The sequence below is a fragment of the Balaenoptera physalus genome (assembly GCF_965194825.1).
Source record: "Balaenoptera physalus genome assembly, chromosome: 7".
Taxonomy (NCBI): Eukaryota; Metazoa; Chordata; class Mammalia; order Artiodactyla; family Balaenopteridae; genus Balaenoptera; species Balaenoptera physalus.
The window spans coordinates 94,585,893-94,602,449 of record NC_138886.1 but is presented as its reverse complement, the minus strand read 5'-3'; the positions used below and the strand labels follow the sequence as shown (position 1 = coordinate 94,602,449).

General features: G+C 39.2%; 1 protein-coding gene across 3 annotated transcripts in view; it reads left to right on the top strand.

The window, feature by feature from the left end:
* Window positions 1–16,557, top strand: part of LOC309664388 (low-density lipoprotein receptor-related protein 12-like) — a 147,209-nt gene that overhangs the window by 120,795 nt on the left and 9,857 nt on the right. For all 3 annotated transcript variants that reach the window (XM_082469667.1, XM_082469668.1, XM_082469666.1), the window contains exon 3: window positions 15,387–15,589. In XM_082469667.1, the coding sequence (XP_082325793.1) occupies window positions 15,387–15,589 (203 nt within the window). The remainder of the gene's footprint in view (window positions 1–15,386; window positions 15,590–16,557) is intronic.

The following is a 16,557-nucleotide window of genomic DNA, read 5'->3' as shown; positions in this document are numbered from 1 at the left end:
TGCATATATGTTTTCTAATTAGTGTTTTTTTCTTCCAGTAAACACCTAGGAGTGGAATTGCTGGATCATATGGTAGTTCTATTTTTAATTTTTTGAGGAATCTCTGTACTGTTTTCCATAGTGGCTACACCAGTTTACGTCTCCACCAACAGTGCACAAAGGTTCCCTTTTCTCCACATCCTTGCCAACATGGCTTTGACAGTAACCATTCTGACAGATGTGAGGTGATATCTCATTGTGGTTTTGAGTTGTATTTCCCTGATGATTAGCAATGTTAAGCATCTTTTCATGTGCCTATTGGCATCTGTGTGTCTTCTTTGGAAAAATGTGTGTTCAGATCCTCTGTGCATATTTTAATTGGGATGTTTGTTTTTTTTGATATTGAGTTGTATGAGTTCTTTGTATATTTTGGATTATTAACCCCTTATTGGACATATCATTTGTAAATATCTTCTCCCATTCAGCACAGCCACTATGGAAAGCAGTACGCAGGTTCCTCAAAAAATTAAAAATAGAATTACCAGATGATCCAGCAGTTCCACTCTTCATATCCAAAGAAAATGAAAAAAAAAATTTGAAAAGATATATGCATCCCAGTGTTCATAGCAGCATTACTTATAGTAGCCAAGACATGGAAGCAACCTAAGTATCCATCAACAGATAAGTGGATAAAGAAGATGTGATATAATGGAATATTTCTCAGCTATAAAAGAAGAGTGAAACTTTGCCATTTGCAACAACATGGATGGCCCTACAGGGTGTTACGCTTAGTGAAATAAGTCAGACAGAGAAAGACAAATACTGTATGTTTTCAGTTTATATGGAATCTGAAAAATAAAACACATTAACGAACATAACAAAACAGAAACAGACTCACAGATACAGAGATCAAGGAGAGGGACAAGATAGGTGAGGGGTATTAAGAGGTACAGACTACTATGTATAAAATAAATAAGTTACAAGGATGTAATGTGCAGCACAGGGGAATATAGCCAATATGCAATAATAACTGTATATGGTGTATAAGCTGTAAAAACATCGAATCAGTGTGTTGTACACCTGAAACTAATATAATATTGTAAGTCAACTATACTTAAAAAAAAAAAAAAACTTCTCAGTAAAAGATACCATTAAGAAAGACTGACAGCACCAACTATTGGAGAGAATGAGGGTTTGAGTGGATCTATATATATCTTGCATAACATACATGCCCCAAATAGATACACGTTTATACTATATAAAGAGCTCTTAAATAAGAACAAATTGTAAGGTACGAAGGATATAACAAGGTGATTCACAGAAAAAGAAATAGAAATAGCTAATAAACATAGGAAAAAGTGTTTCAATTTCAGTAAATAAGGAAATGCAAACTAGAACAATGATAAATCTCTTTTATCCACCTAACTGGCAACAAATCTTTAGAAATAAAATGTTGCATTTTGCCAGAGTTGTGGGGTATAAGGTGCTTTTTCATACGCACTTGGTGGAATTGTGAGTTGGTATAAACATTTTTCTCAGTGTTGCTATCAAATTTAAAGTGGAATTGTGTCTTTTGACCCAGCAATTCTACTTCTAGAAAAATTTGTCCTAGAGAAATACTTGCTTATGTGTGTGTGGAGAGAACATGTATAAGGATTCCAGCATTGTTCATAATAATGAAAAACTGGAAGCAGTCAAATTGTCAGCCTTTGTTATAGTTACTCAGAATATTTAGAGTATTTGTTTATTTATTTATTTATGACTGTGTTGGGTCTTCATTTCTGCGCGACGGCTTTCTCTAGTTGTGGCAAGCGGGGGCCACTCTTCATCGCGGTGCGTGGGCCTCTCACTATCGCGGCCTCTCTTGTTGCGGAGCACAGGCTCCAGACGCGCAGGCTCAGTAGTTGTGGCTCACGGGCCTAGTCGCTCCACGGCATGTGGGATCTTCCCAGACCAGGGCTCAAACCCGTGTCCCCTGCATTGGCAGGCAGATTCTCAACCACTGCGCCACCAGGGAAGCCCCGGCATTGTGTTTTTAGTTTTGGTTTCCAGTTGTTCATTGTTAATATTTGGAAATATGACTAATGTTTTTGTGTTGATCTTGTATCCTGAGACTTTGTTAAAGTAATTGCCACTTATTAATTGCTTCTTAGAGATTTCCTGGGATTTTCTATGCAGACAGTCATGCTATCCATGAGTATGGACAGTAGTATTTCTTCCTTTCTAATCTGTGTGTCTTTCTTTCTTTTTCTTGCCGTGCTGCACTGGCTAGTACCTACAGTACTAAGTTGAAAAGGAGAGATGAAAGAGGCCATTCTGGCCTTCTTTTGAATTTAGGAGGAAAACATTCATTCTCTCACCATTAAGTATGATGTTCACTGTCGGTTTTTTGTAGATATTCTTTACTGGGTTGAAGTAGAGCCCTTCTATTCCTGAGAGTTTCTGACATGAATGTGTGTTGAAGTTCATCAAATGCTTTTTCTTCATTAATTGATGTGGCCATGTAGATTTTCTTCTTCAATCTATTAATATGGCAAATTACGCTGATGATTTTTGAATAGTAAACCAAGCTTGTGTTGCGAGAATAGACTCCAGTTGATCAGAGTGTATTGTTATTTGCTTCCTTCTTCATGTGTTGATTTTATTGTGCAATTGTTTTCCCGTTTCCGTGTGTGAAAGCTTAGATTATTGATCTGAGACCTTCCCTCTTTTCTATTATAAGCATTTAGTGCCATTCGTTTCCCTCTTAAGAATGTTTTCTCTGGATCCTTCCACATTTTATGTGTTGTATTTTCATTTTCACTCAGTTCTATTTCTCCTAAAAATTTTCGTTGAAATTCCTCTTTAACCATGGATTATTTAGAAGTGTGCATCTTAATTTCCAAATGTTTGGAGGCATTCTACTTCTCGTTCTCATTTTTATACAATTTAAAGCTTAGACTTTGGACACAGTGGAATAAAATGCAATTATGTTTGTTTAGTTATTTTATAGAGGTTCTTCAAATATCACTGGAGTGAAGTTTTCAAATATTAGTTTTACATAGTAGTTCTCAGTCTTTTGCACTTGTAACCATAAGAGAGTTCCCTAAAAATATGTAACCCTGGCTGCTGGAGCCATGTTTATCAGGGGCAGTTCACAGTCACAGGAATAGTGGGGAGTTTGTGGGTCCCCACTGCACACTTTGTTCTGGGCCAGCACACAGGGATCCAGTAGGGATCCAGGGTCCAGGAGAGGGACCCAAACTTTGGGTTCTGGTGTTTATATTGCAGAATCAGGGAAGCCCAGGTCCCGTGTGGGCAGGAACTAGGACCAGCACTGGGACACACAGGACCCAGGTCCAGTCCCTCTCCATGGAACGAGCAGTCAGGCTGAGGGAGGCCCAGCCTCTCTCCTGCTGGTCAGGGCTGAGCCAAGCTGCGGTTGCAGCTGTATTGCTCAGTAGGCCCATGGCTGAGTCACCAGCTATGACAGCCGTAAGCCCTGGCTATCGGTAGTGTCCATGAAGTCTTGAGGAAGGCCGGCCTTCCTCCTGCAGGGAGGCAGTCTTGAACAAGTTAGCCCTGCCCTGTCACTACTTCAACAACCAAAATTTTCATTACTCCCTCTTGCTCCCCAACCCCACTCAGATAAAAGCATAGTTTCTCATGGGGTGGCCAACCTTTTATTTTTCAAACATTATCAACATCATTTCATACAAGAAAGGACATTCGAACCCCAATTAACTAAGAAGCACATATTGCAGAATAAGCTCGTTTGCCCTAAAACAAGACCCTTAGCTATTTCCATGGACCATCCTTGATTTCTCCATTATGCTGCTGAGTAGTGCAAAGTTGGTGCTCAAGAACTCCTTGGATGATGGTGTGCTATCAACAGCTGCTGTGAATGCAAGCAGCTGGCACCCTCGGTGGCTATATGGGCAGAGGAGTTGAGGAGACAGTAGGTGATGGCTCTGTGCTGTCAGTGAGGGCTGTCCTCTGCCCGCACCCCTTTTAATCCCTTTGTATCCCTACCACCTGAGGAATGAAGGCAGTGATGAGTTATTGGCAGAATTGCCCTGTCTGATAAGAGGGTCACCTGCAAGCCAGAGGGCCCAAATCCTCCCTGGAACACATCACTCCCTACCCACCACTTAACAATTCCCTTCAAACAAAGGTGCAAATTTGTAATAGCTGTACCGTTAAGATATGCCGTCTGTGATTCGGACAACTGTGACTCCTTGCCCTGTTCTTGGAGGAACATGACATTTTGTAGGGAGAACCCAGGCCAGGTGGCCAAAGTCTCTGTCAAGTCTGTTTCTTCAGCCAATACTTTGATTCAAGTTGAGGGTGGTGGAGATGAGTGGGCCTTCACCATGATAGCCTTTCCCTGGTATCACTGGCCAAGGTTCCCTTTGGTGAACATTACATACAAAAGCTTGCCCAGCACATGCCTCGCTCTCAGCCGAGCCGTGGCCATGCTGCTCCTGGGATTAGGCACCTCCTTTGCACACCCTGTGGATGGTGCTCATTTCCTTGATTCTGTGAATGGGGCATTTGTTAAACTATTATTTCTTGAGGCCTGTAAACTATTATTTCTTGATGTCTGTGCAAGTTTCAATTCTGCAATTTCTATTTCCTTCTTCTTACGGATTGAAAAACACTAGTGAAATTCCTCATCTTACAATCTCTGCTCCTTAACATTAACCGTAGTCTTCTTAAAGTCCTTGGTCTTGCTCTCTCAAAGGCTCCCTGGGGCTTGATTCCAGTGGGCTGGTGAGGTGGACACCACTGAGCTTGACAACATGCCATACTCCACCCAAGCCTGGAGATCTCCGGTGTCTGGGGGAAAAGGCAGGGGCTGTGAGACAGGAGACAAGAATGGAGGTAAATTCAGGGGTAAAGCCCAGGGAAGAGTCCATATGTCAGTTACAGGTCAGCTATGTGCCCTGTGTCCGAGAAGACGCCCCTCAGTGTGGGATGACCAGCTGCTCTCAGAGAGAGTGAGGCTCCTGGCCTCAGCTTCTCATGTGATACTGGGGCAGATCCTATGCACAGAGGGTGTGGCCTGCAGGGGGCGTGTATCAGCACCTCTGCAGGGTCGAGGGGCCAAAGGGGGCCATGGGCAACCTCTCCCAGGAGAAGTCACCTGCCCTGGGGCTGGGGCATCAGTCCCTCAGACCAACACCATCTACCTTTCTACCTGGGTTCCAAGCCCAGCAAGGCACAATCCTGACTTCCCCAGTGTAGGATTTCCCCAGTGTGTGACAAGCCAGGCTGTGGCCACCTACCTCGAGGGTATAGTTCAGCAGGGCAAAGCCCGTCACTGCCCCCTGGTGAGGCAACTACAACAGAAAGGTGAGCTTTTGAGAGCAAGGGTCAGGAGTCAGGGAGGAGAGGCAGAAACCCAAGAAAGGACCCATCGCCTGAGCCCACATCCTTGTCCACCTCTGTGGGGTCAGTCAGCCTCCAGTGTCTGCTCTGAGATCACAAGACCCCACAGTATTGGCCATCACAACCACCTGCCTCAGAACAAAACAAGAGGGCACAAGAGCAGGAGGCCCGTATGATAAGTGTGGTCCGTTGAGTAGGTGCTCCCTGGGCCAAGTGACAAGACATGGCTTCTCAGGGCACAGCTGCCCCCAGACTCAGCATAAGTGTCTGGGCTGTGAGCCCATTGATTCTGGGAAGGGCACCAGCACAAGGTGAACAGATGCTCCATCCTTTGCGTCAGGCAAGCCAGGAGCCAAGCACTGACAAGCAGTCTGCATTACACCCTCATGTTGCACAGGGCAGGAGCCTCGGGGCGGGGGAATGGGGCCTGCCCTGAGGTAACAGCAGAGAAGGTTTGCTGCTGGAGGGCCACACACAGGACAGCTGTATAGAATGTGATCAAAGGCTCTCTGGTGCTTCATGCCATTCAAAACCAGGGGCTCTTAAACAGCCCGAGGGTAAGATACCGCCAAATCCTTGCTGAAATTTCTGAGCCCATCCTCAGATCCCAAATTTTGCCCAGATTGCCAAAAGTTTCATGGACTTCTGGTCAAGGACCCGATTCATCTGGACTGCTCAGTGCACAGCAAGATTGCCAGGACGGGGCCTAGGGATCTTGCCCACACAACCGTCCCTGACATTTGCTCCTGGAGAACCACCTGCCCAGCTACCGACATCTCCTCCTTCCCTCTCATCAGGCTAAATGCAACTGGGAGAAAGGCAACAGAAAAGGAGGCAAATGTGGAAACATAAACCCGACAGTGCTGTCTCCCCCAGCCAAGACTAAGAGTCCATGAGTCTACCCACTGCACTCACCTGAAAGCCCCCACATATCACCAGGAGCACAGAGAGCACACAGGCCATCAGATACACCTGACCTCAATTTCCTCCTGAGAGAGCACTCAGGGGCCTCCCTGGGATTTGGAGGTGTCAACAATTCACTGCATTGTGGCTTATGCCACAGAGCAATTTTGAACAAGGATTATAGTACCAGTAAACGTTAAGCACTGCTTTAAGTCCAATCACTTTATGTTTAAAGAGAGAGGAATTGGGGCTCAACCACCAGAGGGCAGACAGGAGAAGCAAGAAAAACTACAATCCTGCAGCCTGTGGACCAAAAACCACAGTTACAGAAAGATAGACAAGATGAAAAGGCAGAGGGCTATGTACCAGATGAAGGAACAAGAAAAAACCCCAGAAAAACAACTAAATGAAGTGGAGATAGGCAACCTTCCAGAAAAAGAATTCCGAATAACGATAGTGAAGATGATCCAGGACCTCGGAATAAGAATGGAGGCAAAGATTGAGAAGATGCAAGAAATGATTAACAAAGACCTAGAAGAATTAAAGAACAAACAAACAGAGATGACCAATACAATAACTGAAATGAAAACTACACTAGAAGGAATCAATAGCAGAATAACTGAGGCAGAAGAACGGATAAGTGACCTGGAAGACAGAATGGTGGAATTCACTGCTGCGGAACAGAATAAAGAAAAAAGAATGAAAAGAAATGAAGACAGCCTAAGAGTCCTCTGGGACAACATTAAACGCAACAACATTTGCATTATAGGGGTCCCAGAAGGAGAAGAGAGAGAGAAAGGACCAGAGAAAATATTTGCAGAGATTATAGTCGAAAACTTCCCTAACATGGGAAAGGAAATAGCCACCCAAGTCCAGGAAGCGCAGAGAGTCCCTTACAGGATAAACCCAAGGAGAAACACGCCGAGACACATAGTAATCAAAGTGGCAAAAATTAAAGACAAAGAAAAATTATTGAAAGCAGCAAGGGAAAAACGACAAATAACATACAAGGGAACTCCCATAAGGTTAACAGCTGATTTCTCAGCAGAAACTCTACAAGCCAGAAGGGAGTGGCATGATATACTTAAAGTGATGAAAGGGAAGAACCTACAACCAAGATTACTCTACCCGGCAAGGGTCTCACTTAGATTTGATGGAGAAATCAAAAGCTTTACAGACAAGCAAAAGCTACGAGAATTCAGCACCACCAAACCAGCTCTACAACAAATGCTAAAGGAACTTCTCTAAGTGGGAAGCACAAGAGAAGAAAAGGACCTACAAAAACAAACCCAAAACAATTAAGAAAATGGTCATAGGAACATACATATCGATAATTACCTTAAACGTGAATGGATTAAATGCCCCAACCAAAAGACATAGACTGGCTGAATGGATACAAAAACAAGACCCATATATATGCTGTCTACAAGAGACCCACTTTAGACCTAGGGACACATACAGACTGAAAGTGAGGGGATGGAAAAAGATATTCCATGCAAATGGAAATCAAAAGAAAGCTGGAGTAGCTATACTCATATCAGATAAAATAGACTTTAAAATAAAGAATGTTACAAGAGACAAGGAAGGACACTACATAATGATCAAGGGATCAATCCAAGAAGAAGATATAAAAATTATAAATATATATGCACCCAACATAGGAACACCTCAATACATAAGGCAACTGCTAACAGCTATAAAAGAGGAAATCGACAGTAACACAATAATAGTGGGGGACTTTAACACCTCACTTACACCAATGGACAGATCATCCAAAATGAAAATGAATAAGGAAACAGAAGCTTTAAATGACACAATAGACCAGTTAGATTTAATTGATATATATAGGACATTCCATCCAAAAACAGCAGATTACACGTTCTTCTCAAGTGCGCACGGAACATTCTCCAGGATAGATCGCATCTTGGGTCACAAATCAAGCCTCAGTAAATTAAGAAAATTGAAATCATATCAAGCATCTTTTTGGATCACAACGCTATGAGATTAGAAATGAATTACAGGGAAAAAAACGTAAAAGGCACAAACACATGGAGGCTAAACAATACGTTACTAAATAACCAAGAGATTACTGAAGAAATCAGAGAGGAAATCAAAAAATACCTAGAGACAAACGACAATGAAAACACGACGACCCAAAACCTATGGGATGCAGCAAAAGCAGTTCTAAGAGGGAAGTTTATAGCTATACAAGCCTATCTCAAGAAACAAGAAAAATATCAAGTAAACAATCTAACCTTACACCTAAAGAAACTAGAGAAAGAAGAACAAACAAAACCCAAAGTTAGCAGAAGGAAAGAAATCATAAAGATCAGAGCAGAAATAAATGAAATAGAAACAAAGAAAACAATAGAAAAGATCAATAAAACTAAAAGTTGGTTCTTTGAGAAGATAAACAAAATTGATAAGCCATTAACCAGACTCATCAAGAAAAAGAGGGAGAGGACTCAAATCAATAAAATCAGAAATGAAAAAGGAGAAGTTACAACAGACACCGCAGAAATACAAAGCATCCTAAGAGACTACTACAAGCAACTTTATGCCAATAAAATGGACAACCTGGAAGAAATGGACACATTTTTAGAAAGGTATAACCTTCCAAGACTGAACCAGGAAGAAACAGAAAATATGAACAGACCAATCACAAGTAATGAAATTGAAACTGTGATTAAAAATCTTCCAAGAAACAAAAGTCCAGGACCAGATGGCTTCACAGGTGAATTCTATCAAACATTTAGAGAAGAGCTAACACCTATCCTTCTCAAACTCTTCCAAAAAATCGCAGAGGAAGGAACACTCCCAAACTCATTCTATGAGGCCACCATCACCCTGATACCAAAACCAGACAAAGACACTACAAAAAAAGAAAATTACAGACCAATATCACTGATGAATATAGATGCAAAAATCCTCAACAAAATACTAGCAAACAGAATCCAACAACACATTAAAAGGATCATACACCACGATCAAGTGGGATTTATCCCAGGGATGCAAGGATTCTTCAATATACGCAAATCAATCAATGTGATACACCATATTAACAAACTGAAGAATAAAAACCATATGATCATCTCAATAGATGCAGAAAAAGCTTTTGACAAAATTCAACACCCATTTCTGATAAAAACTCTCCAGAAAGTGGGCATAGAGGGAACCTACCTCAACATAATAAAGGCCATATATGACAAACCCACAGCAAACATCATTCTCAATGGTGAAAAACTGAAAGCATTTCCTCTAAGATCAGGAACGAGACAAGGATGTCCACTCTCACCACTATTATTCAACATAGTTCTGGAAGTCCTAGCCACGGCAATCAGAGAAGAAAAAGAAATAAAAGGAATACAAATTGGAAAAGAAGAAGTAAAACTGTCACTGTTTGCGGATGACATGATACTATACATAGAGAATCCTAAAACTGCCACCAGAAAACTGCTAGAGCTAATTAATGAATATGGTAAAGTTGCAGGATACAAAATTAATGCACAGAAATCTCTTGCATTCCTATACACTAATGATGAAAAATCTGAAAGAGAAAATATGGAAACACTCCCATTTACCACTGCAACAAAAAGAATAAAATACCTAGGAATAAACCTACCTAGGGAGACAAAAGACCTGTATGCAGAAAACTATAAGACACTGATGAAAGAAATTAAAGATGATACCAACAGATGGAGAGATATACCATGTTCTTGGATTGGAAGAATCAACATTGTGAAAATGAGTATACTACCCAAAGCAATCTACAGATTCAATGCAATCCCTATCAAATTACCAATGGCATTTTTTACGGAGCTAGAACAAATCATCTTAAAATTTGTATGGAGACACAAAAGACCCCGAATAGCCAAAGCAGACTTGAGGCAAAAAAATGGAGCTGGAGGAATCAGACTCCCTGACTTCAAACTATACTACAAAGCTACAGTAATCAAGACAATATGGTACTGGCACAAAAACAGAAACATAGATCAATGGAACAAGATAGAAAGCCCAGAGATTAACCCACACACCTATGGTCAACTAATCTATGACAAAGGAGGCAAAGATAGACAATGGAGAAAAGACAGTCTCTTCAATAAGTGGTGCTGGGAAAACTGGACAGCTACATGTAAAAGAATGAAATTAGAATACTCCCTAACACCATACACAAAAATAAACTCAAAATGGATTAGAGACCTAAATATAAGACCGGACACTATAAAACTCTTAGAGGAAAACATAGGAAGAACACTCTTTGACATAAATCACAGCAAGATCCTTTTTGATCCACCTCCTAGAGTATTGGAAATAAAAACAAAAATAAACAAGTGGGACCTAATGAAACTTCAAAGCTTTTGCACAGCAAAGGAAACCATAAACAAGACGAAAAGACAACCCTCAGAATGGGAGAAAATATTTGCAAAGGAATCAACGGACAAAGGATTAATCTCCAAAATATATAAACAGCTCATTCAGCTCAATATCAAAGAAACAAACACCCCAATCCAAAAATGAGCAGAAGACCTAAATAGACATTTCTCCAAAGAAGACATACAGATGGCCACGAAGCATATGAAAAGATGCTCAACATCACTAATTATTAGAGAAATGCAAATCAAAACTACAATGAGGTATCACCTCACTCCTGTTAGAATGGGCATCATCAGAAAATCTACAAACAACAAATGCTGGAGAGGGTGTGGAGAAAAGGGAACCCTCTTGCACTGTTGATGGGAATGTAAATTGATACAGCCACTATGGAGAACAATATGGAGGTTCCTTAAAAAACTAAAAATAGAATTACCATATGACCCAGCAATCCCACTACTGGGCATATACCCAGAGAAAACCGTAATTCAAAAAGACACATGCACCCGAATGTTCATTGCAGCACTATTTACAATAGCCAGGTCATGGAAGCAACCTAAATGCCCATCAACAGACGAATGGATAAAGAAGTTGTGGTACATATATACAATGGAATATTACTCAGCCATAAAAAGGAACGAAATTGGGTCATTTGTTGAGACGTGGATGGATCTAGAGACTGTCATACAGAGTGAAGTAAGTCAGAAAGAGAAAAACAAATATCGTATATTAATGCATGTATGTGGAACCTAGAAAAATGGTACAGATGAGCCAGTTTGCAGGGCAGAAGTTGAGACACAGATGTAGAGAATGGACATATGGACGCCAAGGGGGGGAAACTGCGGTGAGGTGGGGATGGTGGTGTGCTGAATTGGGCGATTGGGATTGACATGTATCCACTGATGTGTATAAAATTGATGCCTAATAAGAACCTGCAGTATAAAAAAACAAACAAAACAACTAATACTAAACTTTCATTGGGTAATTTGTATAGAAATATGTTAATATAAATGTTTCAGACATTACATGAAATGTCTAAAAATCTTATATTTGTATTTGTATGGAAATATGTATGGAAATATGTTAATATAAATGTTTCAGACATTACATGAAATTTCTAAAAATCTTATATTTGTATTTGTATGGAAATATGTATGGAAATATGTTAATATAAATGTTTCAGACATTACATGAAATTTCTAAAAATCTTATATGTTCTGGTATAATGTTATAAGTAATAATCCTAGTTATTACTTTAAAATGTATATCTCAGAAATAACTAATTTTCTTGTCAACTGCATTATTATGAACTCTCATCAAATCTTTAACCGTGGTCATTTTTAAGTCTTTTGTCATTTACAGACAGTTCTGGGTGTACTCAGATGATTTTGCAAATATGTTCCTATAAAAGGGTTTCATCTTCAAGAAATTCATGGAAAAGACTCTGACAGGTACAGGTTTCTGGTAACTGACTGTACTGCTGAACTGAATGAATAAGCATTTTCAGAACTCTAATGAAAAACTGATGAACTCATAAAAGTGCTAACAAAAGATCAAGATGAAAAAAAAAATTAATTACATGGGACTGAGTGAACTGATGAGGATGAGTATAATTTTTGTGACTTTCTGTCTGAATTAAAAAAAAAAAATCCCACAAGGACTCAGAGGCAAAGAATATACAAATCAATTTTCACTGCAAAGCAAAGGAGCTGTTACAGTGGAGGATTACTGGACTGAATGTCAATATTATGACATAGTATGAGTGTGTTTCATGTTTGGTAATTGCAATCATTGTTGCTTTTGTTGTGGTCATCCATGTACAATGCTTGGTGTCAGTCTATTTATCTCTTGTAAAAATAAAATACAGTGTGTGTGTGTGAAAAAAAAGTATATTAAAGGACACTTTGATTACTTCCATATTTTGTCTGTTGTAAATAATGCTGCAATGAAAATTGGGGTGCATATATGTTTTCTAATTAGTGTTTTTTTCTTCCAGTAAATACCTAGGAGTGGAATTGCTGGATCATATGGTAGTTCTATTTTTAATTTTTTGAGGAATCTCTGTACTGTTTTCCATAGTGGCTACACCAGTTTACGTCTCCACCAACAGTGCACAAAGGTTCCCTTTTCTCCACATCCTTGCCAACATGGCTTTGATAGTAACCATTCTGACAGATGTGAGGTGATATCTCATTGTGGTTTTGAGTTGTATTTCCCTGATGATTAGCAATGTTGAGCATCTTTTCATGTGCCTATTGGCATCTGTGTGTCTTCTTTGGAAAAATGTGTGTTCAGATCCTCTGTGCATATTTTAATTGGGATGTTTGTTTTTTTTGATATTGAGTTGTATGAGTTCTTTGTATATTTTGGATTATTAACCCCTTATTGGACATATCATTTGTAAATATCTTCTCCCATTCAGCACAGCCACTATGGAAAGCAGTACGCAGGTTCCTCAAAAAATTAAAAATAGAATTACCAGATGATCCAGCAGTTCCACTCTTCATATCCAAAGAAAATGAAAAAAAAAATTTGAAAAGATATATGCATCCCAGTGTTCATAGCAGCATTACTTATAGTAGCCAAGACATGGAAGCAACCTAAGTATCCATCAACAGATAAGTGGATAAAGAAGATGTGATATAATGGAATATTTCTCAGCTATAAAAGAAGAGTGAAACTTTGCCATTTGCAACAACATGGATGGCCCTACAGGGTGTTACGCTTAGTGAAATAAGTCAGACAGAGAAAGACAAATACTGTATGTTTTCAGTTTATATGGAATCTGAAAAATAAAACACATTAACGAACATAACAAAACAGAAACAGACTCACAGATACAGAGATCAAGGAGAGGGACAAGATAGGTGAGGGGTATTAAGAGGTACAGACTACTATGTATAAAATAAATAAGTTACAAGGATGTAATGTGCAGCACAGGGGAATATAGCCAATATGCAATAATAACTTTATATGGTGTATAAGCTATAAAAACATCGAATCAGTGTGTTGTACACCTGAAACTAATATAATATTGTAAGTCAACTATACTTAAAAAAAAAAAAAAAACTTCTCAGTAAAAGATACCATTAAGAAAGACTGACAGCACCAACTTTTGGAGAGAATGAGGGTTTGAGTGGATCTACATATATCTTGCATAACATACATGCCCCAAATAGATACACGTTTATACTATATAAAGAGCTCTTAAATAAGAACAAATTGTAAGGTACGAAGGATATAACAAGGTGATTCACAGAAAAAGAAATAGAAATAGCTAATAAACATAGGAAAAAGTGTTTCAATTTCAGTAAATAAGGAAATGCAAACTAGAACAATGATAAATCTCTTTTATCCACCTAACTGGCAACAAATCTTTAGAAATAAAATGTTGCATTTTGCCAGAGTTGTGGGGTATAAGGTGCTTTTTCATACGCACTTGGTGGAATTGTGAGTTGGTATAAACATTTTTCTCAGTGTTGCTATCAAATTTAAAGTGGAATTGTGTCTTTTGACCTAGCAATTCTACTTCTAGAAAAATTTGTCCTAGAGAAATACTTGCTTATGTGTGTGTGGAGAGAACATGTATAAGGATTCCAGCATTGTTCATAATAGTGAAAAACTGGAAGCAGTCAAATTGTCAGCCTTTGTTATAGTTACTCAGAATATTTAAAGGATTTGTTTATTTATTTATTTATGACTGTGTTGGGTCTTCATTTCTGCGCGAGGGCTTTCTCTAGTTGTGGCAAGCGGGGGCCACTCTTCATCGCGGTGCGTGGGCCTCTCACTATCGCGGCCTCTCTTGTTGCGGAGCACAGGCTCCAGACGTGCAGGCTCAGTAATTGTGGCTCACGGGCCTAGTTGCTCCGCGGCATGTGGGATCCTCCCAGACCAGGGCTCGAACCCGTGTCCCCTGCATTGGCAGGCAGATTCTCAACCACTGCGCCACCAGGGAAGCCCCCAGAATATTTAAAGAGGAACTATCCTGGTACAATAATCCTTGGATAATTAACTTTATCATCACTTGGCTTAAGGCAGGAATCTCACTTTTCGGTGAGACATGTTAGTAGAAAATGCTATTTTGTTTTTTCTTTTTTCATAGCACTGGCTAATTTTGTATGTGCTCCTTATTTGACTCTTCTGCCCTTTATTCATGCCCATATTTTATGAACTACAAGATAACGTTTGGTTATAAATCATTTATGTAGAAAAGTATTCCCAAACTCAGGGACTTTTCACTGAAGAAGTTTTTTGTTTGTTCATTTTTAACTTTTTTACTTGGCTCAGGTTTGCTATTTGCTGTCCTGAAAATGTAAGCTGTAAACTCGTTAAGCAAGCAGATGAACCAGTCTAATCTAGAGAAGGCAGACTTCCTCTGTGTCTTTCAGTTCATCGAATTATGGAGTGGTTCAAACAGAGAACAATTTAGGGTGCTAAGAATTAGAAGTGGTCCTTCCTAAACACACACAGGGAGAAGACAAAGAAACATCGTGCCAACTGTCTCCTGTTTTTTAGCGTTTTTTTGGAATTTCGTGTTACTTATGAAGAGGTATTGTTCTGGAATCTGGGAAAGAGATGTAAATGTTAGGAACACAGAAGCAGTATTATTATTTGCTGATGATATAGTCGTGGGCCTAGAAGAGCCAGGATAATCAGTGAATATATGGAGGCTTATAATAAAGTCCTCAGTTACTTTGTATTATTAATGAAATTTTTTTCCAAAATTTCCTTTTCAGTAGCCTTTTCTGACTTTTTATTTGTAGTTTTCAGGATTTTGATATTCAAGGGTCCAGAAGATGCAGTTTGGACTGGTTGACGATAGAAACATACAAGAATATTGAAAGCTACAGAGCCTGTGGTTCTACAATCCCACCACCATATATTTCTTCACAAGACCACGTCTGGATCAGGTTCCATTCCGATGACAGTATCTCTAGGAAGGGTTTCAGACTGGCATACTTTTCAGGTGTGTTTTTAAATAAGAAGAAAGATATGGAACAGAATTCTATAGTATTTACTGCTCAGTCACTTTGGGACTCGCCTTCTAAACAAGGTCCATTTAATTGTGACTCAATCCTCAAGGCAGCTGAGATTGAGAAATTAGAGGCTAAAGGTTCAGGTGCCGTAGATCCGGGTCTCCAAAAGGCATTTTGTATAATCCTAATAAAATGATTAATTTTACAAACTAAGGTCAGTTTTCTTTTTAAATATTTTGAATACGTTTATTTTAAAAGGAACTTTTTCCCCTCAAGTGTTTACCAGTATCCTGCAAGTTACTTCAGAATGTATTTTTGTGTGTGCATTACCCTTGTCTTTACACCTTCAAAGAAAAGACAATCAATTTCACTTTCGTAGTTTGTAGTATCAGAAGTCTTCTTATGCTAATTCTTAAACTTTATCCAAAAAGAGTGAGCAGATCATACAAATATGAAGAACTCAGAGCATTAGAGTTATGTAAATTTTTGCTGAAAATCATTTTACACTTTCTGAAATTACATGGTCTCCTTTAGCAACATATGCTGCTTTTTCTCTTTTTTATTAAAAGCACAGTCTTTGTAATATTTACTTAGGTGCTGAAGCACATTTTCTGTCACCTATTTGCCAGTAAATAAAAGTTGTTAATGGAGAGGTAAGCATTGGCCGACATCATCAGTGTGGACTGTAGGAATCTAATGTTTGGTTTTCTTTCCCTACCTCATTATTGTTATATATTTAAGGTAGTCCACTAAGATAATCAGAATTCTATAAACATTTCAATTCTTTTCTCTCTTCTTCCCCCTACTGTTTTGTTGAGTAAATTTATACCTTTAGCTCAGATTCATAAAATATTTTGCAGTTGTATTAAAACAATAGAAATTATAAAATGGAAGTACCATGTTGTGGTTACATGAAATGTTAGAAATAGAATAAAGTTAACTTATGATAATCTTAGCA